This window comes from Canis aureus, chromosome 6 (assembly GCF_053574225.1).
Source record: "Canis aureus isolate CA01 chromosome 6, VMU_Caureus_v.1.0, whole genome shotgun sequence".
Classification (NCBI taxonomy): Eukaryota; Metazoa; Chordata; class Mammalia; order Carnivora; family Canidae; genus Canis; species Canis aureus.
Window position 1 is genome coordinate 4611909 of NC_135616.1, and position 26897 is coordinate 4638805.

At 45.5% G+C, this 26897-nt stretch overlaps 1 protein-coding gene and 1 long non-coding RNA gene across 2 annotated transcripts in view; one reads left to right on the forward strand and one right to left on the reverse strand.

Annotated features, from left to right (window-relative positions):
• The window catches only part of APCDD1 (APC down-regulated 1), a 31455-nt gene that overhangs the window by 3436 nt on the left and 1122 nt on the right, over positions 1–26897 (reverse strand). Inside the window, exons 2-4 of the mRNA XM_077899946.1 lie at positions 15118–15301; positions 11715–12246; positions 135–456 (exon numbers count right to left, since the gene is read on the reverse strand). Coding sequence (XP_077756072.1) covers positions 135–456; positions 11715–12246; positions 15118–15301 — 1038 coding nt within the window. The remainder of the gene's footprint in view (positions 1–134; positions 457–11714; positions 12247–15117; positions 15302–26897) is intronic.
• Positions 11465–19507, forward strand: LOC144315434 (uncharacterized). Its single transcript, XR_013381121.1, has 2 exons — positions 11465–11834; positions 19247–19507. It is a non-coding gene; the product is annotated as an uncharacterized LOC144315434 (long non-coding RNA).

Sequence of the window (26897 nt, forward strand, 5' to 3'; positions counted from 1 at the left end):
ATCTCTACCGGAAAAAAAAAAAAAATAAAAGCCCTTTCCTTCCTCCAGGCTCTGCCTCGACAAAAAGGTACCCAAGCCGCTCACGTTTGTCACCCGCTGGGCTGTTACCCTGGTTGCTGAGGCGGGAGCCCTACCTTTGAACACAAACTCCGTTCCTCCCATGACCCTGGAGGAGTGCACGCCCCGGCTGTAGCGGCCCTTGGCGTAGATGGTGAAGGTGGGGTGCTTGCAGACGGGGTCAGAGTAGTGGTAGTAGTGCCCTTCCCAGGTGTTGTTGTTGTCATGGAAGATGAAGTGGCGCGTGAGGAAGAGGACTTCGGGCCGCACCTCGCAGCGCTGGCTCACCCACTCGCCATGCAGGCCGACGGTCAGGTCAGCCTTGGGGGGCAGGAGGGGCGGGCGGTGCTCGTCTGACCTGTGGATGATGCGGCAGGCTATGCAGGCATGGTCATGGTTCTAGAGACAGGAAACAAACACACAAGAGAACTTGGTCTTCGTGACAGAGCAGTGCACGCACACTTCCTTCAAGTCAGGCTCACAGTGGGACTGGGCGACATCGCTTGTCACCTGGGCACCCAAGAGGCACCTGGAGCCAAGCCCTTGGGCACAGATGGGAGAGTGTTGTGTGTGTGCAGGGAGGGGCTCACAAGCACACACATGTGTTCGGCTGACTTCAGGGACGTGTCTAAATATTTCAGCTGTGATGTGTACTCTCTTTAGAATCCTATCATATGTCCCAGACACTTGACTTTGGCAAGCCTGGCTTCCCATCATACCCATTGGGATGGCTAGTATGAAAAAAATGTGAAAAGAACAGTGTGGACAAGGATGTGGGGAAGCTGGAACCCTCGTGCTCTGCTTGTGGGAATGTAAAATGGTGCAGTTGCTGAGGAAAAGACCTCCTATACGATCCAGCAGTTTCTGTGCCCCCTCTGGTTTCTGCACAAAGGAACTGACACCAGGGTCTTGAAGAGACAGCTGTTCACCCACGTTCCTCGCAGTATTATTCAGACGGCCCGGTGACGCTAACAACCCAATCACATAGACGGGCAAATGGAGAAACAAGATGTGGTCCATCCATACAGTGAAAGATGATTCAATCTTGAAAAAAAGAAAAGCTCTGACCCAGGCTACAACAGACGAACCTTGATGACACGATGCTCAGTGAAATAAGCCAGACACCAAAGGACAAATACTGTATGATCCCACTTATATGAGGCACCCAAAGTGATCTAATTCAGAGACAGAAAGTAGAATGGTGGTTACCAGGGGCTGGGGGAGGGGGGAAGGAGAGTTTGTGTTTAATGAGGACACAGCTTCAGTTCAGGAAGATGAAAAAGTTCTGCAGATGGATGGGGGAGATGGGTGCCCAATAACGTGAATGTGCTTAACGCTACTGCACTGGGGCGCCTAAAATGGTTAGGATGAAAATGCTTCTGTGTATTTTACAATTAGTTTTTTTTTTTCACTTTTAAAAACAATTATGAGACACACAAAACTGAGAAAAAAGGACAGCATTCCAATTGCTGGAATGACAAAGGGAGTTGCGTAGTAGAGCAGGGGTCCTTTCAAAGGAGGCGGCTGGCAAGAGGGCAAGAGCAGAGCCTCCGCGAAGCCAGCCTGCACACCTGTCATCCATTTGTGTCTGCCCGCCTCGAGGTTTGAAGGCCTATGGGCTCTTAATTTGCTTCCTGCTTTTTAGCTTTCAGCCATTTAATTAGTGCAAGATAGCTGCAGCTCTTTCAGGGGCGCCTCGTTGTGCACCTGCTTGAGAACACTACCACAGCCTCTGGACAAGGGCTGTCTGTCTAGGGCTGTGGCTGAGAAAGCCTTCCAAGGGTAGAGGTGGCCAGACACTGCCAGCCATGTAAATGCTGTTTGTCCAGAGAGCTTGGGGCTCCTCTCAAAACGCTACAGTCTGGAAGACAAGACAACTGGGTTCTGGGTTGCATCTGCCATTGCTGGGTGTTCAACCGAAGCCATGGGACACCTGCGTGCCGTGGGCTGCGTGCCCCTGGATTGGGGGATGACCTTTCTGGTATTCTCCTCCCACACCAGCTTGGCTAAAGCCAACTGGGCTAACAGAAGCACAAGGCAAATCTGATCAGTGCTGTGGAGGGAGGGTAACAGTTGTAGCCCACAGTCAGGAGGGCAGCTCGTGGACACTGGCCGGGGGCTCCCCTAACCATGGGGGCCAGGGTGTGCAGCAGCTCACTGGTGTGGCCTCAGGCCTGAGAGTGGGCACTGACAGGAACTCCCAGGAGCCTATGTATATGCTTCCTGGAGTCAGAAACCCAGATTTCCAATGCCTTTTCTTGTCTAGCAGTGGCTCAGTGTGACCTACGGTTGTTTGGTTAGGGGCTGGGAGATCTCCGAGGGTAGGAGAGCAGGAAAGGGCTTTTCGGTCGTCATGCCTCTACATTCCCTCTACATTCTCCTCCAAAGAGAACACCAGGCTTGCTAACTTGTTGCTGTGCTCATCAGATGAGTCTAGAGTTGGAACTAGGGGAGAGAAGGCTTCCTTTGTTCAGCTTTGTTTGTGGTTTGTAGATGATAAGATCAAGTGGGCTGCCACAGAGTCTCATTCCCCACAAACTGCTTTGAGATCTATAATTTGGGAATTTTAAAAACATCGTATGTGGCCACTTCATTGCTGGCCATTCTTAGGTAGGAGTCTCATTCCCCGACAAGATTTGTCTGCTCAAATACCAACATCAAGTCAAGAACCTCCCAGAAAGCTTCTGGGATGGGGTGGAGGTGGGTAGGAGAATAGGGGTCTTAGCTCTCACAAGACTGCTCCAGCATAACATCAGGGATCAAATGCTCTTCCATCAGAACAGGAACCAGCTTGGTGATGAGAGGTAGGCACAGCCTGCAGGCCCAGACTGCTCCGGAGACGTGCCATGGTAGCATCTGGAGTTCATGTGGTGCTTTTAAGGTCAATGGCATAGAGGCCTGAGCCTTGAGATGGGGACCTGGCTGAAGCATTTCCATTTATCAGCGGAGAAAAGTAGGCCACAGGCAAGGAAGGCTTGCCATCCATCATTTGGGTCTGTGAGAATTGAGGGACAGAGTGAGAGGAACCTGGCCCTTGGGTATTGGTCTTACCAAATTCCTACTTATTTTATTGTGGTAAAATATATAAAGTAAATACATATGTACATAATGTAAAACTTACCATCTTAACCATTTTAAGTGCACAGTTCAGTGGCACTAAGCACATTCATACTCTTGTGCAACCATTACTACCATCCATTACTAGAACTTTTTCATCTTTCCACATTGAAACTCTGTACTCAATAAACACCAGCCCCTCATTCTTTTAATCGCAGCCCTTGGCAACCACTACTCTACTTTCTGTCTCTATGGGCTTGTCTACTCAAGGCACCTCATAGAAGTGAAAGCATACAGAATTTGTCCTTTTTGTGACAGGCTTATTTCACTTAGCATAATGTCCTCAAGGTTTATTCACATTGTAGCTTGTGTCAGAATTTCATTTTAAGGCTGAATAGTATTTCAATGTATGAATGTGCCACATTTTGTTTATCCATTCATCAGTTGATGAACACTCCAGTTTTTGGCTACTGTGAATAATGATGCTATGAGCACAGGTGTACAATCTATTTAAGACCTGACTTTCCATTATTTTGGGCATACCCTCAGAAGCTAAATTTCCGGATAATACCGTAATTCTATGTTTAACTTTTAGAGGAATCACCATACCTTTTTTCCACAGCAGCTGCACACTTTACATTCCCACCCATGGTGCACAGGGTTCCAATCTCTCCACATCCTCACCAACAGTTTTTTTTTTTTTTTCTCTTTTTGATAATAGCCAATCTGATGGGTATGGTGCAGGGTCCTACTGTAGTTCTGATTTGCATTTCCTTAAGGATTAGTGATACTGAGCATCTTTACATATGCTTATGGGCTCTTTGTATATATCTTCTCTGGAGACATGTCTACTCAAGTCCTTTCACCATTTTTTTAATAGGGTTGTTTTTGTTGTTGAATGGACTAGTAACTTTTTATAACAACTCTTAAGCAGACATTAAGAAACCAAGATGTCATAAACAAGGGTGGGATTTTTGGCCTCTCTGCAAATGACGTCATCAAGGGGAAAGTTTAGCCATGGTTAGATAAGGGGGAAACCTTTCTGTTGTACAGACAGATTTTTTTAAAAGTCTAATTTGTGCTCTTTATTCCTATCATCCTTGGCTTGAATAAAACCTGCAAGACCCATAGCGACAATTATGTGGAAGCAGAAATTAAGGCCTATACTCTGTATTGGCTCTAAAATTTTTCTTCTTCAGGATGCATTTCTTGAATAGCAGCTTTTCAAAACAAATAAATGGGAAGAGCTTTTTGACATGAAAAGCGATGTGTACTCTGAAATATCAGGTGCTTTATGATTCTTGGTCCCCAACTCCGATCCATTTTCTCCTCTGAGAAGCTGTCCTTTTGTAGGCTCTACCATTGGGGTTTCAAACCACTCCCTTCCCTGAATCGTAGAAAGGACTACTTCAAAGTGAGGGTCCACAGAAGATCTGAAGGTTAAAGCAGAGGGACCAGAATGTGTTTTCTTGTTGCAACTCTTTACACCAACTATAAAATGTTTTAGCTCTGAAGGAGGAGGAGAGAAAAAAGATCCCTATGGAATTCATTTCCTAGAAGAAGACAATCAAACCTATTCTAAAAATGAAAAATCGGCCTTCAACCTCATAAGTGTGCAATGTTCTAGGCAGAGTGGGGTTTTGCCCACTGTGCATTCTGATTCCTGCACATCAGCTAACCACAGCCTGCATGTATGGGACATTTGAGTCTGAGGAAGGTCAAGTAAATCATCCCCTTAGCTTATGATCTCTCAAAGAGACCATGGGCACACTTTACAGATGAGGCACCGTGGCACAGAGAGGTAGAATAACATGGCCCAGAGGATTCTACAAGCCAAAAAAAAAAAAAAAAAAAAAAAAAAGGATTCTACAAGCCAAAAGTAGAGTCTGTAACATAATTTATTCTTGGGGCTTTGCTGAGTGCTATCCCCTGGTTACCCCTTAGGCTGACGTCCTGCAAAGAACAGATGTCTCCCTATCAAAGACTCTGGTCCCTGGAACAGGTCTTCTCTGACTGATGACTGATAGGGATTCTCCAGGCTTTCTCCCGGTCCCAGCCAACATTTATTTCTGGAGAGTTGGTTCCTCAACAACATTTGGTGACAGTATCCACTTGTTTCCAGCGTCTTCCCAGAATGGAAGAAATTACTTGATATCATCTTGCTGTGAACAGATCAACTAGAGAAGCAGGATGAATAAAACATTTCTTGGGCTAAAAGTTTTGCCCAAGGAGGAGAAATGGGAACAGATGATGGAAACTTCCTTTCACAGTTTTCTTCCATGGGATAAAAAACACATTCATGTTTCTCAGGAAGAAACCTGCCAATGACTGAAGCTGAACACTTTTTTTTTTTTCCATAACCGCAATTCTCCATGCATTTGATTCAATTTCTATTGTAGGTATTCCTACACATACGGCCTTCCTGGGGCCTCTCCATTCCACTGGAGAAGAACTCTGTCAAGTTCTTGGAGGCCAAGACCAGACGTCTCTCCATTTTTCCTACTTCCCATGACCCTGGGGGGGCGTGACAGATATGAAAAAGTCTCACCTGTGGCAGACTAATTGCTAGGATGCTGTCACTGGCTATTTACCAAAATGAATAGAGTAGGCTAGCATTCATCACAAATGATGAGAGCTGACTGCCTTGTGGAAGGGGCCTCTCAGGGTGCTTTTCAGATCTGGGGTCCCAGGACTTGATGTACTTGGGCTCATTTTGACCACCTCAATGAGTCATGATGATTCCACTTTCAGGAAGCAGTAAGTGGACTAGCCACGGTCACACATGCTGTGTCTCCCAAACAGTAGCTTTAGGGGCTGGAGGTAGCTGGCAGGAACCATGAGGGATGAAAGGATGATGGAAGGACACAAGAAAGCTAGGCTGCCGACTCCTCAGGCTTTGCATTTGTCCCCTGACCACTTAGTGAGACAATGGTCAATTCAACACTGTCCTGCAGTTAAGAAGTGGAGGAGGCGCTTGGGGGATGGGGGTCCCTGGGAGCAGCTCTTCATTTTCTAGAAAGAGGCTTTCTAAGAAGTTTTGAACCTAAAGGTTAGTTCACAAAGACCTTTCTGGTTTATAAAACATTAGAAAAGCACACCAAAGATAAGTTTGCCTCCCCCTCGCATACACACACACACACACACACACACACACACACACACGCAATGTGCAGACTCAACAGCCAGATAGGGCCCTCAGAAGCCAGTTCTTTAAAATAAATGACTTCAAGGATGGTTTCAGAACAAAATTTCTGATTGACATTTTGACTTGTTTCTTCCACTTCTAGCAATCTAAATTCATTTCAATAGCTAAAGTAGATTCGTTTTAATAATCACACTAAATCTGCTAGAAATCCAAAGCCCCCATCAGGTCTGGCCCATCCCCCTCCTCCACTCTCCCTGCAGCGCTGAGCAGACGCCCCTACACACTGCGGGCTTACTACAGACTTTCTGAATGGTTGATTTCTGGCATGCCCAGGCTCTCACTCTGTCCTCCGGGCTCTCTTGCCTTTTAAGGGATCAACTGTTTACCACTTACACTATCCCTGACAACAAGTATTTCCTGGTCTGCAAACTCCTTAAATAAATCAACCTTGCATGCCTGTTTATCTGCTGAAATACTCCAGAGTCAAGGAGTATAATGAACTGTTTCTGCAATAAAAGTACGTGCCAGCAGGTGCGTGGTGCAGCAATTGCCTGACACTTCATACCCTGGCCCCAATAAAAGGTCCACACCGGCAATCCTTTCAGCATCAAGACCCCATCATCCAACCCCAATCGTCAGCTCCGTCTTCTCATACAATGTGCAACGTTTGCTGCTCCACAGTAAACACCCAGCCCCGGCCAGCAGGGCCACACTTTTCTTTAGGACTCATCCTCAGTGTAAGATGGGCTTTTTAAGTGATGACTCCTTGAACTCCCCAGTCCTCTATCACCTCCTGTCACCTCCGGGATTCCCTCTTCTTTCCTGCCAGTGGCGGGAAGAGAAGGAAGGCCAATTCTTCCGCAACCCACCTTCCATGGCTCCTTTGACACCCACTGACCCAGCCACTGGGAGCCCCACCACACTCATGCCTGAGGAGGGGCTCGTCTGTGGCAGAGCCATCTCCTGGGCCTGGGCTGAAAAGTGCGCTGCCCGTGGCCACCTGGCCCACAGTCTCTCGGCTGTCACAGATACCAGAAAGTCTCACGGACTCTGAAAAGGCTCAGGAAGGCAAGCTCCCTCATAAACAAAGGCCGGTTGGCAATCTAGACATTTCTACAGAATTCAAGAGAGAAAGCACATGAGTATCACCTTCTTCATTTTCAGTGCTCAGCTACTTTTTAAAAAAGCACTTGGGTGCCTGTCTCCCTCTGATGTGCTATGAATGTGCAGGGGTACAATATTTGAGATACACGGCTTGGGGAAAGTGTCTGGTTTTAGACAACCCCTTTGATTTATGGCCCTGTGGCTAAATCAGTGCAGGATTTTGGAGAAAGATCAATTCCATTTGCTTACAAGTCTGATCCTGAGGCTCTGGCATTTCCAACAACCGGGGCGATCATTTGCTTTTAATTACTATTTGATTCTACCACTGAAAGAATTTGGTTTGCTAACCCTTCAACTGCACGAAAATCTAAGCAGAGGGTGACGGCTGCCCTGATGTTAAATTCAATTCAGGGAAAGCATCTTTTCAGGGTTATTTTATGTGGTCTTGATTTTTTTTTTTTTTTTTTGTACTGAAGACTAGCCAATTTCATCCTGAAAGAATCCTCCCGGCACACCTGATTCTCTTCAAACGCAGCGCATTTGCCAAAGGACTCTGAACCTCACAGCGAAGCTGTATAAAGCTTAGAAAAACAAGTTGATTTAAAGTTTCTATTTTTACATGGTGTCCCGTTTCCAGAGGGGCTGAGACTAGTGGTTTCAAACTCAATTTAGCATTTAAACTAATTTTCAGCCAGGTCTCTATGGACTGGCAATTAAGGGAGGCAAAGAGTTCAAAGAGGCGGGGTGGGGGGGGGGAGTGTGGTCTCTCCGGATGCTTCCCAGCCCTCCTCCTTCCCCTTCCCGGCGGGTGAGGTGACCTGCCACCAGCCAGTGGCCAGGGAGCACCCAGGGCTGTGCCTGCCCTGAGTCTGGAAGGGCACCACTGGCCAAGTCCGTTTATTCCTTCTCATAGCTGTCCTGGGGAAGGATCTAAACACTTCCTGAGGAATCGGTGGCACACTGCGCGCCAGGCGGATCATGCCAGGGACAACAAGAGAAGAAGAACGGGCCCTTTCAGCTCCCAGAGCCATGCAGACCTCACTGGCCTTCGAAGGACGCCCATGGCCATGCAGGCTGGCAGTCGCAATGGTGGACAGCACACACCAGCCCTGGACGCCTGCCTGGGTCCTTCTCTCAGCCCTGCCACCATCTCCAGCTGTAGCCACAGCCCTCCTCTGAGCCTCAGAGTCCTCACTTCTGAAATTTATTCTAATTTTGCATAGTGACTGTTCAGATAAATGTAAGATCGTGGCACAAAAGGTACAAAGATGTATAGGGCGATGAGTCTCGGTCCAACCATCACCAAAATGTTCCCTTTCTCAGAGGCAGTTGCTACATTTCTCCTGGACCCTTCTGGAAATACGGCCTCCTTTCTAAGTTCATCTTATACTTCTTTCATTATTAGTTTCACACAGTAGTATCATGCTGGTCATGCTATTCTATATCTTTTTCTTTTCTTTGTACTTAACAGAATGCCCAAGGTTCTTTCCACCCTTAAAATTTCTTAAATCAGGGCATCAGGCCTAGGGCTTAGAGGGTCTACCTCTTAAGTATCTGGGTAAATGTCCTCACAATTGCCGTGGCAGGGGAGGGAGGAGAAAAGGGGAGGCAATGATTCATGATGATGAATCATCAAACACTTTGAGGCCCCAGTCGATGTGATTGTCCTTGTCATCCCTCTAGGAGACACCCGCCCAGAAGGGCTACCTACTTCAGGTGTGGAGAGAAGGGGGCTTTGGTGAAGGGCCCTACCCAGATGGCAGGCAGCATTCTGCACACTAATGCAACTGAGTCTTATAGTCTTATCACTTTATTGAAGGAAGATTAGGCTTCAGAAGCAGATGACACCACCATCACCTGCAGCTGATGGCCACAGGAGAAGTGAATTCCAGGATTGACTACCACCTTCAAAGTCCATATTCTTGCCAATTTATCCAGACAGTGTTAAACAAGCAAACAAACAAACAGACAAACATGTCTCCCACTTTTTTGGGAAGCCTTACAACTGTCATCCTCAGTCCTCATGCCAATGGTAATAACTCATGGTCAAGACATTTCTCCTCCAGGAACCACAAGTGTGTGCCTTTGCTCTCTCAACAGAAGGCTCTGTTCAGTGAGTCCACTGACAACATAAGAAATCTCTCCTACAGGCCTGGGGAGGGAGTAGGAATCTTCCAGAGCTACAGGTCCTAGGAATACTGGTTTCACCTATCTGGCCTCCTGATGAGCCATGCCACAAGAAATACAAGGGCAAACTCAGAGTGAGGGAATAGAGGTAAAAAAAAGAAAGTGCATGGTTAATCCTTTCTTTCGATTCAGGACTAAAAGCAGCCTCCATGGGTGTGTGTAGTTGACAAAAACGAATCAGAACCTGTGTGTGGGCAAAGGACCAGCCGAAGGAGGGGACAGCGACCAGACACCAGCCCAGGCAGCTCCAGGACTGCACCTGCCTCCTCCCTCAGACTTCCTCCTCCTCACCCAGTTCCCCGCCTCACTGCTCCCGCCTCTGGGCTGTTTGCTGCCTATTAGTGTCTCTGCTGGAGAGCCAGCAGGCACCATGCTTAGCATAGCTTCCTAAGGGTTCAGGGTGGGACCTGGCTGGTGCTCTTGGCTTACCAAATGTTTCTGGATTATCTGTGGGCTGTTTTTATTCATGACATTTTTACCCCCCATTCCCAGAGATAATTTAAAAGTTGGCTAGACTGTACTCAGAGGAAGCCAAATGTTCAGAAGAAAAGCTCCCTTACCTGGCTGCTCCCTCACACCAGAGATTTCAAGAGAAGTGCTGTTCAGCCGTGTTGATCAGCACCGACTGTGGATGATGCTTCCACCCGGAAGGGTCCCGTGAAGGGATGGGGAGCCCATGATTCCTAGCCGTCGTCTCATAAGCCACCCTTGCCTAGGTGCCACTTATGGCAGGCACCTTGTGCTCTTGATGGCTTGGTGTGATGCACAGGGCCTGCAGAGCTTCAACTCTGCTCCTCACCCATCCTGAGGAGGCCTGGCAAGAAAGGCCACCTTCTGCTTCACTGCCCTAACTTACCTCTTGCTCCTCAGGGCCTCTGAAACCTCACGGCTAGACCCAGTAGGCCTGGCTCCCTGTTCTGTGCTTGGGGACATGCTGTGAGCCCAGGGAGGGGCTGGATCTGGGGCTCTGGGCTGTCTGGCTTCCCCTCACACATGGGGACAGTCCCTGGTGAGGCGCATCTAGAGGAAGCAGCGCCCGCCAAGTGGGCTTCCTCAGCAGATTTCCCACAATTATAATAAAGGCGACTTTCATTACAGGAGCTCACAACAGCACAGATAAACAGAAGATAACACCAAGTGGTCCTTGGCAGGGGAAGTACTCTGGGATATCTCTACCAGTCATAAGAAGCTCAAAGGACTAAGAAAAGCAATATATTTTAAAAAAATGAATAAACTATCAAACAAAAGGCAAATGGGGCCCCTCATTTGAAGAGTCATTGTTCTAGAGAGGAGTCCACAGAAGCCAATCTGATGGGGGGCGGTTACTGGAGAAATCTCCTTCCACCCCTCCCCGCACACCCCTCCCTACCTGGAGCTTCCCCAGCTTCTGTGGTGGAAGATCATGTTACAGGCTGACACGGATTCTGAGCCCATGGGAAGGAAATGCTTTGTGAATTCCAAATATAATTACTGGACTATCATTCAAAAAAAGGAACATTATAAGGTTTTAATTGTTTCCTGCCCCTCTCCATCCTCCCTTGTGATCACAGTGACTTTACATTTCACTTAGTTGAATGGAATGAATGTGGGGTCTGGAGAAAGAGGTCTGGGTTCAAGTTCCAGTTCAGAACATCACCAAGTGCATGACCCAGGGCAAAAGAAAACCCCCAGAGTTTCAGCTACCTCCCCTTTCTGCCTGCAAGGGAGGCAATACCTGCCTCAGGGGGTCCTTGTGAACTCTGAAAGCAGCAGTGTGGGTGGGAGACCACAAGCCCCACAGCCTACAGCAGCACCCCCTTCCCCTCAGGCACCTCTCCACCTCCTCCAAGGCTGGGATCATTGCTATTGTGACATCCCTTTCACGTGTGGCTATGACATCTCCGAATTTCCTTTATGATTTCCTCTGAGATCAAAGGTGATGTTGGTGGAGGGTTAGAGCTGAGAAGAGCCTTAGGAACCTTCGGAACCACCGCCCGTAGCCACAACATAGGTCATTAGGAAAACCAGAGCCCCCACCCCCACCCCACTGTCCTGTCCCTCCCTGGGCAGCCCCCACCTCTGCCCCTTGATGCATGGGGCTTCCTGGGTCCCTTTGACCGCACCCACGGGCCTCCCCACGGGTCACTCGTCTTACTTGGGCCCTGAGTAGAGAGCTGCGGGCTACCTTGGCATTCTGCAGGGGCGGCTGGTAACTGGACGGCCGGTAGAACATCCTCTGCGAGGCGTCGGTGTGGATGTCCCCAAGGAAGAGCTCCTCCACCAGGCGGTCCAGGTTGTGCTGCAGGTACTGCTTCTCCACGCGGATGAGCTGCAGCTCGTGCATGGCGAAGTTCACGGCCTTCGTGCACTCACAACCGTTCTCCGCCCGCCACAGGTCATAGGGCACGTCCTGCAGCCAGGGGCCCCCAGCGGGCACGAACCCCGGGCACGTGCGGTTCACCCGCTGGCTCAGCCTCTCGGCCACGGCCTCCGTGTGGCAGACCACCTGCACGTTGTGCAGCTGGTAGTCGGCCTCCGTGCCCCCGCGGATGATCCAGGAGGCCTGGCGCAGGCGGACCTTGCCCCGGATGACCAGCGTGTAGGTGGGGCTCGTGCACCGGTTGCCACCATAATAGAACTGGTAGGCCTTGAAGGTGTTATTATGGTAAAATCTGTAGGACCGCGTGATGAACTCTGGGCCTGACCTCACCTCACAGCTGAAGGAGGAAAGGAGAAGGCATAGGAGGAGATTCGTGGCAGTGTCAAGAAATTATGGCCATAGCAACAAATGTTCACTCTGAGCCGCCGTTCTTGGGCCTACCACTTATGGAATCCTCGCTGCAAACCCCATGGCTCCATTTTACAGCTGGAGAAACCGAGGCATGAGGGATTAGGGAAGGTGCCCCGGGCCGCATAAGCACCCAGGAGAAACCAGGCAGTCTGGCTCCGGGCTGTGTTCCTAGTCTCTCTACACCACAGTCCTTATTCATTGTATGAACAAGCTAAGGGAGCCCAAACCTGCCCTTCTCACTTCCACCTGGGGGCCTAACTCCAGGGAAGTAAGCGTCTCTCTTTCCGGTGGGAAGAGAGAAGAGAATAGTGCTGGCCTATGAAGGAAGTCTCCTTAGGCTAGTCCAAGACCAGCTGATTTCCTGAACACTTCTTTTCTATGGACCTTGTCTAGAGCAGACAGGTGCTGGATGTCTGTCATCCTGAAATGGAATCTAGTCTGGGGAGAAGTCACTTAGGGGCAATTAGAAATTCGCCCTCCCATCTACTGACAATTAATTTTCCCTCTACTGGGGAAAAGAGTCCATTAGTGAAAGCAAAGCTAACGTAACAGAAGTAAGGGCTCCTTTTGTTTATGCTGACTGACAAAATGACGACAAAATGTTTTTTCGCTGTGGCTTTAGATAAATGCTAGATTCGTAGGCCAGAGATACTTGGACTAGGTCTACAGGGAACAAATGGTTGACAGGAATTGATCACTGCCCTACCCATGGCCAGTTCCTAGCTGTGCAGCACAGCTAGCACCAGGGAAACGCCAGAGGGTTTCTTCAACACATCGGCCAATGAATCCGACCTCTGTAACTCTCCACTAGATGCTAATCTCAGTTATATCATGACTTACATGCATCAGGTTTGGCCTTATAACTCTGCTTGAGTCTGTGATAAATATATAACTATATAATATCAAAACTCAATAGAATATATAATACACACATGTACCACATATATAACATTTACTATATATTATTGACAATATGATTTGAGCAGACTCAGCATTGCTAAATGAAGCAGTGGAGCTGAAATCCCAAAGGCCTATTACTCTCAAAATCACTGACATTTCCATTTTTCCCTTAACACACTGGTACAAGGTAAACATTACTCCAAGTGGGCACCTCTGGGAAAGGCTGTCACTGGAAGCCCAATGAGGCCACGTGCACAGAAGGCACTCAGGGGAACCCTGGGCCCTGTGGTCTGTCAGAGGAGCCACAGAGGTCCTCCCCTTCTGAAGAAGGCCTCGTCCAGCGTGAGTGGTCATTGTGGTCTGTTTATAAGGGCACTGTAAGCGTGCTGCTTGGCCTCAGGACTCAACATATCTCAAGTCCTCACACACTCCACTGGGCCGGCCACCCCCCTCACCTAGGCCTCATCTCCTCTAGATGCACATGTTGCAACCATCTTTTAATTGGTCATTCTCACTTTTTCTACCACCCGTTTGCTGCACAGCAGCCAGAGTGCCTTGTGCAAAAGCTGACTCATGTCTTAAGCATTGTCCTTGCTGCAAACTCTTCGATGACTTTCTAGTTCTCTCAGATCTAACTCCAATCTGGCCAGACCTGCCCTGGAGCTGACCCTCCCCACCCCAGCAGCCTCATCTGGAGCTGCCCCTCCCGGATCACTACACCTGGGTTTACTATACCCTGACTACAAGGGCTCTGGATCAGTTGTTTCTCCAACCCAGTCTTTCCCAGTTCTTCCAGATGGAAAGTTCTTCCCTGGGTCTTCCGCACAGCTAAGGACATTCCAGTTCAAGTGTCCTTTCCTTTGGTAAGGACCCCACCCTCATCCTAAAATAAGGCCCTGGTATTCTCCTTGAGCACCTGTTGTTTTTTTCCCCTCTTCATAGTACTTCTTTGTATGTTTATTTGTAAAATTCCTGAAGACAGGGACCATGTCTTGTTTTGTTCACTGCTATATACACAAAATCTAGAACAGTGCTAGGCACACCGTAAATATTTGTACACTCAATAAATATTTGTTTGAATAAAATGATAAATTATTTAAAAGTACATCATATTAAGATTGTGCAAATATTTATCACACGGTTATTTTATGAGACCACATCTTTAGAGAAAAAAAAACACCTCTGGGTCTTCATCATCTTATAAAAATTCCTTTTTTCTCTTTTCTGTGTGCATTTGATCCCTTCCCAAGGTACCTGGAGAAGTGATCAGATCCCAGAGTGAGCCTTGTTAAATCTCAACAGTTTAATGGGTAGGGGAAAAAAAAAAATCACAGGTTTGCCTCTAGGCTATTTTTAAAAGCTGTATTGGAAGATAAGCCAGAGCTCAAACTGGGATAAATCTCAGCTCTGTAGCTTGAAAATGAGTCCAAGAACTATGCCCTTGCTAGTAGAGGTAGCTTGAGTACCTTTTCACTTACTCTTAGAACCCTGAAGCCATATATTAAATTACCAGAATATGGCTAGAATATTCAGATCCTCAGAAGCTTGCAAGTTATGTTTCAGGGTTGGTGAAATACAGACTCCTAATTTCACTTGCTAATGGCTTCTTTTTATACACCAGTGGTCCCGCAGACTTCGGTAAACAAGGACCCATTCACTCCCCGCCTGTGGTTAACAGTGGTAGGCATCTTTGCTTTAGCTAACATTTCTACAGTCTTTAGCTCTGTTTCTTTCCCAACCAGAGTTTCAAAGTGTTGCTTGGCTTTTAGGTAGAACTTAGATAACACCCAGACCATTGCAGAGAGGATACAGTCTCTGAGCATCTGAGAAGCCTCAAGGAAGGCCTTCCCCTGCCTTCCCCTCCCACCCCGCCCCGGTCTGGTCCCGGCCCTCTTACCCGGTGGACACCCAGTGGCCCTCAATAGCTGGTGGCATCTGCACGGTGATCCTTGCACCATTGTGGAGATGTTTGAGCATGTGATGGCACTGTGATTCCTTGAAAGCCCGCCAGGCGCTTTTCTCTAAGGACCTGGGATGGGATCTGCTGTCTGGATGAAGGAGGGCTGAACCCTCTCCCAGCCCTGGAAGAAAAGCGGGAAGTTCGCTGAAAGGAGAGCTCGGGGCAGACAGGAGTGGGGCTGAGGGGCTGCCTCCTTGGCAAGGAATCACCGCAAATGGGAAATGCACTCCTACCCCATGGGTGTACCACTGTCTCTGCTCTCCAGGAGTTCACATCTCAAAGGGGGCTGTGTCCCGGGAGACCACTTCCCAGGGGAGAAAGCCAAGACCCACAGAGACAACTTGTCTCTCGGGAGATCTCTTGGCTATCTCCTGGCAAAGCCTGAGCTCCAATCCCCGCATCTGTGAAATGGCAAATCAGGTGGCGCATCCAGGGGAGAGCTTACAGTGCAGACTGATGAATGTTACGAAGAGACAAATGAAGATTATTCCAAAGTCACCCAAGGGAGGTGTAAGAAAGGAGTCAGCAGGAAGGATGGGCTCATGCAGTGGCACATCTGGGGGTGGGGGGGAGCACGGGGACCAGCCTCAGTGGAAGGGGAATTCTGAGGGAATGGAGGAGGCCCAGGAACAACTTGGAGGACTAACTGACATCTGCTCCTACCAAGCTACGCATCTTCTGGTTCTCTTCATCGCTGGATGGCCACCCTCTATAGGGCTGCCCATGGGGGGGGGGGTGGTATGCAAGTCACAGACCACCCTCCTCCAGCGGGGTATGTGTGGGACACGTTTCCCCAATCCCTTTCCCACTCCAGCCTCTCACACCCACAAAGTCATTGCTAATATAGGGTTCTCAATTAAGAAGAACTACAAGAAAGAAAGAAAAAAAAAGAATAACTACAAGAAGCCTATTTTTATTTTCCACAGATAAAGGAATATCAGGAATAAGTTCATCTTCAGTATAAGCAGTTTAGGTCGACAGACACTTAAACGTGCAAAATAACCACCAGCCCGTGTTCAGAATAAAGCATAACACCAGCAAATGGAGTTGTAATCTGAAAGCCCACTGTTTTCTTGAAGATTCACTCCTGAAGTAATTATCACATCAACACACCTCTATTGTGGACCTATTAAATAATCTGTACTGTGTTAGTAAAAACAAAACAAAAACCCCAAAACAACCCCAAAACAAAAAGAAAGCTCAAAACCAAAAAACACTAGATATACAAAAAATAAAATAAAAATATACACAGAATTAATAAAATACACTCATCAGAATGCTACCTATGAAGAGGTAGTTAAATATTTTGTAATCAATACCTAATTAACTTCACAGAGAAGCCAGGACTTATGAGGGATCATTCACATGAAATGCAACCTCACCACCAACCCTGTTTAGCCCAGCCAGGTGCTTTGGACCCCAGCAAGAATGAGAGAAATGTTAAATCTCCAAAATCCACGTCTGGTGGTGGTGGTGCTCACAGTGGTTCAGTGAGGCCCTTCCTTCCAGAGGCGGCCCCTGCTTCCATGGAGGAAGAGTGACATTCCTAGGTATTCTCTCTCCATCCCTCATTCAACCTTCCCCAGTGAAGCTGCGTGCGTGACTATGCCATTCACTTCTCTCTGCCAAACTGGCCTCTTTTCAAAATATAGTTCGCCCTTGAACAATGTATTATAGTGTTATATACTGTATTCTCACAATAAAGTAAGCTAGGATAAAGAAAATGTTATCAAGAAAATTATAAGGAAGATACACTTACGGTACTGTGCTGTCTTTATAAAAAAAAAATCCACATTTAAGTAAGTAGACTCACACAGTTTAAACTATGTTGTTCAAGGGCCGACTGCACATGGATTTGGATCAGTGCCTACCCCTGCCATGTAGTAAGGGCCCTGACCCTTTAGTTGTTTGGCTGTGGCACTAGGCCAGGTGGAAAGTCTGAAAAATTCAGGGGTGAACTATTAGCAACCCCACCGTGGACATCTGTCTATACTGTGTCTTCTGATTGAGTAGTTATCACAGTTCTCATGTTTTCATCCCCATTTGTCTGAGGACTCTGTGGATCTCTCAGTTGGCTCTGAACTAGAGAAGGGAGAGGGGGTACTATGGACTGTACCTCCACCAATCCCAAGAGTTGTAATTATCTTGATGATGGGAGGCAGTTCCTGAATCCTCAGTTAGGGGATCAAGCAATGAAAGATATCCACAGCTTGCCGTCTAATAGGTCAGTGACTGTGTGACCAATTACAATGTGGCTAACAAAATAGATTTTAATTCAACTTATGAAGCGCTGGGGGTTGGGGAAGATTCTGCTTTAAATGTGACACTAAGCAGGTGGTAAAGGACCATTATCTCACTATCAATCAAGCTATGTTCTGAAAATTGATTTGTAAACTCCTTTACACCCTGGAACTGCTTTCCCGTAAAGATAATAAAAGCCGGAAGGATAGTGGATATAGGCAAGGCTCTGGAGCTAGGCTGCCTGAGTCTGAAACTGGATCTGCCACTTAAAGGATTTCATCGAATCCAAGACTTCAAGGATTGTTAAGATGCATCATTATTTTAGTACCAGTGACAAAAACACTCGCAGTTCAACGATGACACCGTGCTTGAACAACAGTCCTGAGATACCACTGAATGCTGCACAGCAGTGCCCTACTGCTCTCTCTTGCTTTTATCTGTTCAAGGAGATTTGACGATGTTTCTTGCCTTCAGTTGCAATGCTTCACCTGTGACAAGTGTTTGTTTTGCCTGTATCTCAATAGCAAACAAACACGGCCGCATCTTTTTTTTTTTTTTTTAAGATCGTATATATTTATATATAGAGAGAGCCCAAGTGAGGTGAGTGGGGAGGGCATAGGGAAGAGGGAGAAGCAGACTCCCCGCTTAAGCAGGGAGCCCCATGTGGGGCTAGATTCCAGGACTCTGGAATCATGACCTGAGCTGAAGACAGATGCTTAACCGACTGAGCCCCCCAGGAGCCACATCTTTCTATGGGTATCATCCTTTCTATGTAACTGATTGTTGCTATGTGAGAAAATACGGAATCGCAGTTTATTGCTCCAGTGATAAACATTTTCCTCACTGATGTCAAATTAACACTCCACTGCTCTGTTAGAAGGCCACACTGATTCTGAAGAGTGTAATTTATAAGTGGGTAATGGAGAAAAATAACCCAGCACGCGTGGCTCAAACATTTACTCTATTTTCAAAACCGACCTATTTGCAACTAATCCATCGACATGGAGTAACAAGGAGACACATAAAAGAAGTGATGTGATGGGGATCCCTGGGTGGCACAGCGGTTTAGCGCCTGCCTTTGGCCCAGGGCGTGATCCTGGAGACCCGGGATCGAATCCCACGTCGGGCTCCCGGTGCATGGAGCCTGCTTCTCCATCTGCCTGTGTCTCTGCCATTCTCTCTCTCTCTCTCTGTGACTATTATAAAAAAAAAAAAAAAAAAAAGAAGCGATGTGATGACTGTAGGAGCTGTTGTGTCCAGGTTCACACAGGCAAAGACTGTATCAGGGAAGCTAACCGGGGCTGGGACCCCCATCGACCCTAAAATGCACATCCAATGCAGAGACCTTAAAATAGGAAAAAAGCTGTATCTTCCAATTGATGAAACACACCATTAGCATGGTGATCTTAAACAAATGACTCAACCTCTTCAAGCTTCCATCTACTCATTTGTAAAGAGGGGATAACATTACCTATCTCTTAGGGTTGGTCTCAGGATTCACTGAGCCTGTCTTCGTTAGCACAGACACACAGTTCTCATTAAATGTGTTATTATTTTAAATAATGATCAGGCTTTTAGACTGCCTACAGAAAATCCTACCTAACAGCACAGTTAAAATAATGGGAAAGTTGTCCAGAGCCAGGCTCCCTCTGAGCTCTGAGCAGGACAGAGTGCTCAGGGTAAAGAAAGATACAGGGCTCCCCAACAGTTAACTGGAGATCCTTATACAGAAGAGGGCGGAACCCAAAGCACCAGGCTCTGTGGTTGTTGACGAGTTCTACTCAGTTTAACAAATACCTATTCACTCTTACTTTGTATATTTTAGGAGCTGGAAACATGAAGAAGAGTGAAGATAAGTTTTTCTGACCTTGAGGCTCGCAAGGATTCATTGGCCTGGATGTCAAAGAACAAGGGTGGAGATGATGAAGGAGGGTTCTGGGAAGGAAGCTGGGAGTTCAAAGGCAGAGGAAGAGGGAGTGGTGGTCAGAATCTGCATGGGTCATTCAGAAGGCCAGTCACAGAGGAAGGGAGCCCATCGTGATGCTTTTTAACCAGGGGTGGAAGAAATAAAATCCCACAACCAGAACCACCAATATTGCAATCATTCAGAAAGAGGCAAAAGATCACTACATCACTTGGGTTTCTAGAGACAAATCTCCACTTGGCCATCACTCTTATCAGACAATAAGCAAAAATTAGAGACCTGGTAAGGCTCAGTGCAAAAGATCAGCAGCACGAGCAGCCAGGTAGAGAAGAACTCTATAGTAAGCATGGCTCCTCAGCATACAGTGAGTTATGGTTTGCACACGAGGCTGCTACTATATTTTTAGGGTAGAAAAAATAGGATTGTTCTCTTTCTCTTTGCCCTTTGAAGTACTCACCACCTTACTCTTAGTAGCAAAATTAAATGGGTCATGTGAAAGCAGGAACTGCTGTACGGTCGGACAAACTGTCTCGGGTCTGCAGTCAACCGCCAACAGTAGTCTCCAATATTTACTTGGCTTGTCTTGTGTGGAAGCTCCAGTTGACCTTCTCATGAGTGCTACTTCTATTAAATGGCTTAGAATTAAAAGGTCATTTGAAGCATCAAGTCTAGCTGCAAGAAGGGGCAAGTTTAACAGCTTTCCTTATCCCTAAGGCTTGTGTCTCAGGATCAGCCATCCTGTGCCCTCCAGGGAGAACAGCCTTAGATTTCTGGTCAACCCAGGGACCTCTGTGTTCACTGTGCCACTCAGAGTACATCAACTCCAATTTGGGCCTGAAACTAGCAGCTCATTCATTCAAACCATCAGAAAAGTTCTGAAGGACAAGGATCTAGTCTAAGCATGGAAGCTACAAACATTATGCCCTGAGGGAGTATCCAATGGGCTGGACAACACCAGATCCCAAGTGGGCTTGTAGGGGGACTCATAGGACAGAAAGAGCAGGCTCTGAATTTATCCTACAAGGATTCATGAAGGGCCAACCATGCCTGGAACACTGAATGGAAGTGGTTTAGGAAGAATATACAGCATAGCCAACATAAACAGGTGGACAGGAAGGGTTCATATAGGAGGAACTGGGGCTGGGCTCAGGGAGGAGGGATCAAATGGGTGGTTCACAACAGAGGAACAGAAGAAGAGAAGCAGGACCAAAATCAGGAGTGCCATGAATCATACTGAGTGTATTTCACTGGAAAGGCAAAGAGAAACCAGCAAAAGATTTTTTTTTTAAGATTTTATTTATGAGAGAGAGAGAGAGAGAGGCAGAGACACAGGCAGAGGGAGAAGCAGGCTCCATGCAGGGAGCCCGATGTGAGATTCGATCCCGGGACTCCAGGATCACACCCTGGGCTGAAGGCAGGCGCTAAACTGCTGAGCCACCCAGGGAATCCCCAAAAGATTTTAAGCAATGTAACAATAGAATTCCCTTTGGGGAAGACCGATTTTCCCATTTTTGGAGGCATGGGAAGCAGATGGGATACAGGAAGATCCATCTTGAAGCTTCTATGATGATGGTTCAGTATATCATTTTTGCTTGAATAAATGAGGAAGAGATGATATGGGAACAGTCTGAACAAATAGCAGTAAATCTCTCTTATAGCCTCTGAGTTTTCTGTCCTGACCATCTTCTGAATGTTGTGGAGAAGGTATACAAGAAGTTATAGTCAAAGAAAGCAAAGAGGGAGGGAGGAAGCGAGAGAGAAAGGAAAGTAGAACTTACACTAATTTAGCACTACATCTGAAAAGAAACTTGTGCAAAATATTTATATATCTTAATCTTAAATTGTGGAAATCCATCATCCTGGTACTTAGCAATGCAATACTCAGGGGTGGTGACTATTAGAATAGTTGCTGTCTGAGTATCTCTATTATTCATAATAAATGTGCTTGTTATATGTAATCGCTTTTTAAAACCTCCAAGTAATTGGACTACCTATGTAACTGGACATGTCGACTAGTCACAATAGCTCATTGCTGAAAATTCTGCCATTGTATGTTGAATGCAGTTGACATTTATGGGCGTTCTTTGATGGTTCAGGTTCTCAAAGTGGTTCAAGGTCATTATTAGGAACACTGGTCCCTACAGGGGCCGCATAGGCACAAATAACATCGACATTTGGTTAACTGAGGATTCTAGATATTTTGGATATTATAGATTTGGATATTATAGATGATAGATCTAGATATTATAATTGAGAAGACTAGTAAATTGGGTTCTCATTTATTAAGATTTTGCTATAAATGAATCCAAGGAAAAGAGGATCTCAAAGTCTTAAAAAACAACTATACAGTAGGAAAGTAAATGAAAATTTAGTCCTCAAGGTGGCTTTGGTAGTTCATCCAATTACGTACATGCCTTTTACCTGCATAAAAGTAAAAATTATAATACTAGTAATAATAAAGTTTGTGTAACACTTTACAATTTACTTTATACATACGTGATCTCATTTATCAAATGCCAGTTACTACCTGGGTGTAGAAAGTTACAAATGGAGAACCATTCTTTAGAACCACTTCTTTCTTTTAAAGAAGTACTCTTTAATGTGAAGTGTTATATAAGCTGCCAGTCAAAAGCTACCAACTGAACTGGAAGCTCTTCATAGCACTGTTCCCTATCCAGCAGAGTTCTGAATCGGGAAAATGACTTTACCATAAAATGGTCTCCAACACTGGGGGTCTCATAGCCTGGGCTCAGACAAAATTATGACAAGTGGGTATTCCTTTCAAGTAAGTGTGGGAGAAAATAGTAGACTTTGGAAGGAAATTATTTACCTGTCGTAAACGAAAATTAATTCCTGAAGGGTTTAGGGTGTAATTCTCTAGATTACCACTTCTAGAGAACTAAATGAGATCCTAGAGCTCTGGATGGTTTATTCACGCGTATGCATGTGTGTGCATGTGTGCACGTGCGAGTGATTAACTCCCAGGGAATAAGACATTCTGTAACAGAAGTTCAAAATGACTGCACAGTGACCTTAACCACTATCATAATTGTAGTAGTCTACTGTTTAGAGACTGAGAACTCTCAAAGATACCAATAAAAAACAAAACAAAACCCAGAATCCCTGAAATGAAAGAAAGCATAGGGTTGACCATTTATACAGAGATTTACATCCTAAATACAAAGCCCTGTGACCAGATGACTGTTGACACAACTGAATTCACCAGACTGTGCATTCAGAAAGCAGTCCTTAGCACAGTTAGTTGTCAAAGGCAATGAATATACTACTTCTGCTACAGCCATCCGCAGCAAAGCTTGCTCCTAAACGCACCGTGTTTTCAGGAAGCAACCAATCCAAGGACAGGGAGGGATGAAACAGAACAGTGAGGGGTGGGGGAATATGCAGACAGAGCAGTGACTACTTGCCTTTTGAAAGTCAATATTCATTCATTCACCGACTAGCTGAGTGCCTACTATGTGTGAGGTTCTCTCTCATGCATATACCATTTTTAAAAAACGTTTTAAAAAATTTGAAATATCTAGCTATATTCCAGAGTTTCTCACCTGCCCATCAAGATTGAGAACCAAAAGCTCCAAACCATTTTGTGTGTAATAAAATGGAAAATTAGTGGGGAAAGAGACAATTTTCAAGCGCTCTTGGGACTGAATCTTTGATCAGGTCAGTCTCTATAATATGTAGTTCAATGCTTTAAAAAAAATCCAAAATGGCTAAATAAACATAATGTAAAAATATTAGCAATGGTTGTCTCTGGGTAGGGGATCCTGAATGATCTTGCTCATTTTCTTGCTCATTTCACGTGCTTCTGTTTTAAATAATGTGACATGTATTACTTGGATAATCAGAATGAGAAAGTATTCTCAAGTTAGAACTGGTATGATATGTAAAAACCCAAAACAGATAAAATGTGACTGATTAGATTAAATGCAGGTAATTACTTAGCCATGAAATTGCCCTGCCCAATTAAATAAGCAGTCATTACTGTAAATGTATGCTTTACCATGGATTCTGCTAGATAAACTCCAGCACAGCTTTCCATGTGCTGGAATAAAAACTTGTAAGCATTGCAGACAAACTGGATTTTACTACCATGTGGGCAGCTATGCCTACGAAGCTCTTATTTTTATTTCCAAATTGTTTTTTGAGGTAAAAGCTAGAAGAGCTGCTTTCACCACTCTTCAAACCTTTTTATCTAAAAATATTTTTCCCTTTATGAGAAATACAATAAAGTCAAGATTTCAAATTCTTGGCCCCATTCAACCGTAGCTGAAAATGAGGTAATTTTCTATGTCATTTTCTTCTAAAGCCATGGTCCCCAGGCTAGACAGTGGGGTTGAGCTACAAACTATACAATATGCATGTTGCGTCTGTAGCTGACTGCTGAGGCCACAGCCATGCTCTTTAGCATGGTCGTGTGCATGTGCGTGCACGCATGGTGTGTGTGTGCATGGTGTGCGTGGGGTTGGTGGGATTCTCAGCAGAGAAAGTACTGCAGTCACACAGAGCACACTGTCCTCCCAGCTCAGGGACTCAGCAACAAGCTTTTCTTCTTTACCCCTTGATATTCTCTGGGGCTCTGCAGGAGAGGGAGCATGCGCCTCCTCACAGCTCCTGTCCCTGGCATGCAGTGGTACTTGGCACACAGTAGGGCCTCATAAATGTACCCGCTGAATGAATAAAACTGGAAAACCCTTATGGAACAGAATACCCTTAATAATTTTAGGGTGATACCACATTATTTCTCGAGCCTCGATTCCTATCTCGTGACTTTCCAGAATAATTCTATTCCCAAATTAGAACCAAACAAGGACCTGTACGCATGACATCTTGACACATGTGAGAAGATGTGCATGGACAATGATGGCAGTTTTGTCACTTCAACACTATACACCAGCGTCCATTGAAGGCATGTCCTGCTAGTGAGCTTTCGGCAGATGTATACAATCACTAACCTATCTTTTCGTGCTTCTAGTCTTAAATGTCTCATGCTTCACTTTAATTGATTATAGTTGCCATCAGAGTGTCCCTAAACAGTATGTAATTACACAGTCATATCATCCACTTAAGGTTTAGTTCTTTTCTCATTTGGGGAGAAAAAGAGTGAACGTGACTCTTATAGATCTGCCCAGCCACATGTTTGAAGCAAGTCAATTGATTTCACAAGAGAATATTTAACATCTAAGACCCTTGCTCCCTGCTTATGTACCAATGAGTCATATTTCTTTTCAAGATTTCACTTTATGACCAAGGGGGAAAGGGTACGGGAAACATGTTGTTTTCTTGGTTACAAAAACTGTCTTCAGTACAACAGTATTTCAAAGATTCGTAATTTACCCTATTCAAGTGTTTCCTCTGATTTTGTTGGGTAAGCTCTCATTTGGAAATCTACAGTTTTGTTTTTTTTTTAACGTTTTGCTAGAATATGCTTGAATGAAAAGGAAGAGCTCAAAAGTACCTTCTTTCAGAAAAGTCAACGAGTTCTACACAAGTAAACTGCACTGGTGGAGTTGGGGGGGATGGGGGAGGGAGGAGTAGAACATCTCCCCCAGCATCAGTTCCAAAACTTAAATGTTTCCATTAGCAAAGAAGGTCAGCACTTCGCTGAGTATTAAAGCACCAGTTATTCTGGAATACCTCATGCTAATCTGTGTTTCTGGAGCCGAATGATTTTTGTGGCTTTTCATCTAAGCAAAGAAAACAGTGATAATGGACATCTTCCAGCTGCATACCTCTGTGACATTCAATAGGTTTTATTTGGATTAAGAAATGCAATTGTTTTCAGAAGTTGAAGGAGACAAAAGTAAAATTGACATGTATACTTTTACGCCACTAAATTTTGAACTTGAGTCTTGCACTACATTTGAAAAACAGCAAAAACAAACAACAGGTTCAAATCCAGCCAGAGCCTAATTTACTCACCAGCAGGACATAGGGGTGATTTATGACTTGCAGTGAGTTGAAATGAAAGTAACCAACAAACAGCAAAGGCTGGAGACCAAATATCATAGTTTCTATAGCATCCTTACACAGACTCTTCATGAAGGCCTTGTGCACTTTTTAGTCTTATTAATGTGGCATGCTAGTGTAACAATCTATAAATGATGTCCAAAACTACATTTATTAAAATTTGTCACAAATACATTCCTAACCCCAGAAAGTGTGTTGTTACCTGGTAATTGCTACCATAAATAGACAAATAGTATCCTATGTTTGACAATACAAGATGCCTCGGCATCAGGAAAAAAAATCCTGATACCAGGATTAAGCCATTCTAAGAAGATTTCAGGTACTCTCTTTTGGACTCATAACCATTAAAATATATGATCAAGCTTGTCTGTCATTACAGAATTTTTGCATGCTTGTAAACCCCCCAACTCTAGAGTAGAACACAGTCCTCAAGCCATTCTCTTGGGTTAAGATGATTAATACTCAGTTAAAATTACTTCAATTGGGGAATATCAGGAGGAAAAAGAGGAACATGAGAATACTCAATTCTTTCCTAGTGTTTTACATTATCCTAATGAATTATGACAAGCCTTTCTTAAATCTCAAGGACTTATACACTGAACAACCATTCCATCTGTTTATTTTTTGTGCTCCAGTCCAACACTCCCTGCAGGATCCAAACTGGTCTTTGAGCAACTTCAGTGTTAATAATTTTGCCATTGCAGATTCACTTTGAAATTGGATAATTTTTTGCAGGGTATCCATGTCATTCAATTAAAATTTGCAAACCCCTTTTTTATCTTATATTCTCTTTGCCACACAGGCACATACACATGTGCATGGGGCCTGCCTCCCACCCCCTACCTTGGGGTATACTGCCCCCTTCCTTCCTCCCTCCCAGCACAACGGGGTCTGGGTAAATCTCTCATCCCAAGAAGTTCAGGCCAGCACAGACTCAAATTTGGAGATGCAGATAGCTATGCTCACGAGGATATACTGGCCTTTTATTACCAACTATTAGTCACTATCCCAGCTTGGCCTGGCGGGCAGGGTAGGGAGGATAATCACAACACCCACTTCTGAAAAGAGGGAGAAAAAGTTCATAATAAGCTTCTCCAAGCTGCCCATACTGAGGACCACTTTTGTAGTCCAGCACGCAAAAAACGATCCTGCTTATGCCAAATTTCCAAGTCGTTTCTCATTTTAAAATCATCTGACCATACTGCCGTTTTTGTTCGCAGATATCACAACAGATTTTTTTAAGGGGACAATTTTCTCTGTTTCATCTCTCTCACCCTCTTTCTTCTGGTGCATGTGGCAGCTGCTGTTTGATCTGTTCATTGGCTCTGATTTGTTTCATGTTTCAGCCAAAGATTAAAACTGCTCTGTAATTCTAAGCAGATGGGCCTGGGAGTGCAACCCTATAATTATACCTTCTCTCCTTGGCCCTCAAACTGCAAGCCTTCCATCCTAAGTTTTAAAGTCTGGGATCACTGGGGCTCCGTGTACACACCCTGGCAATTCAGGCAGGTCTGGCCCCACCGGACACCTCGGCAGGGCCCCCAGGGCTGGAGGCGTCTGTCCTGGA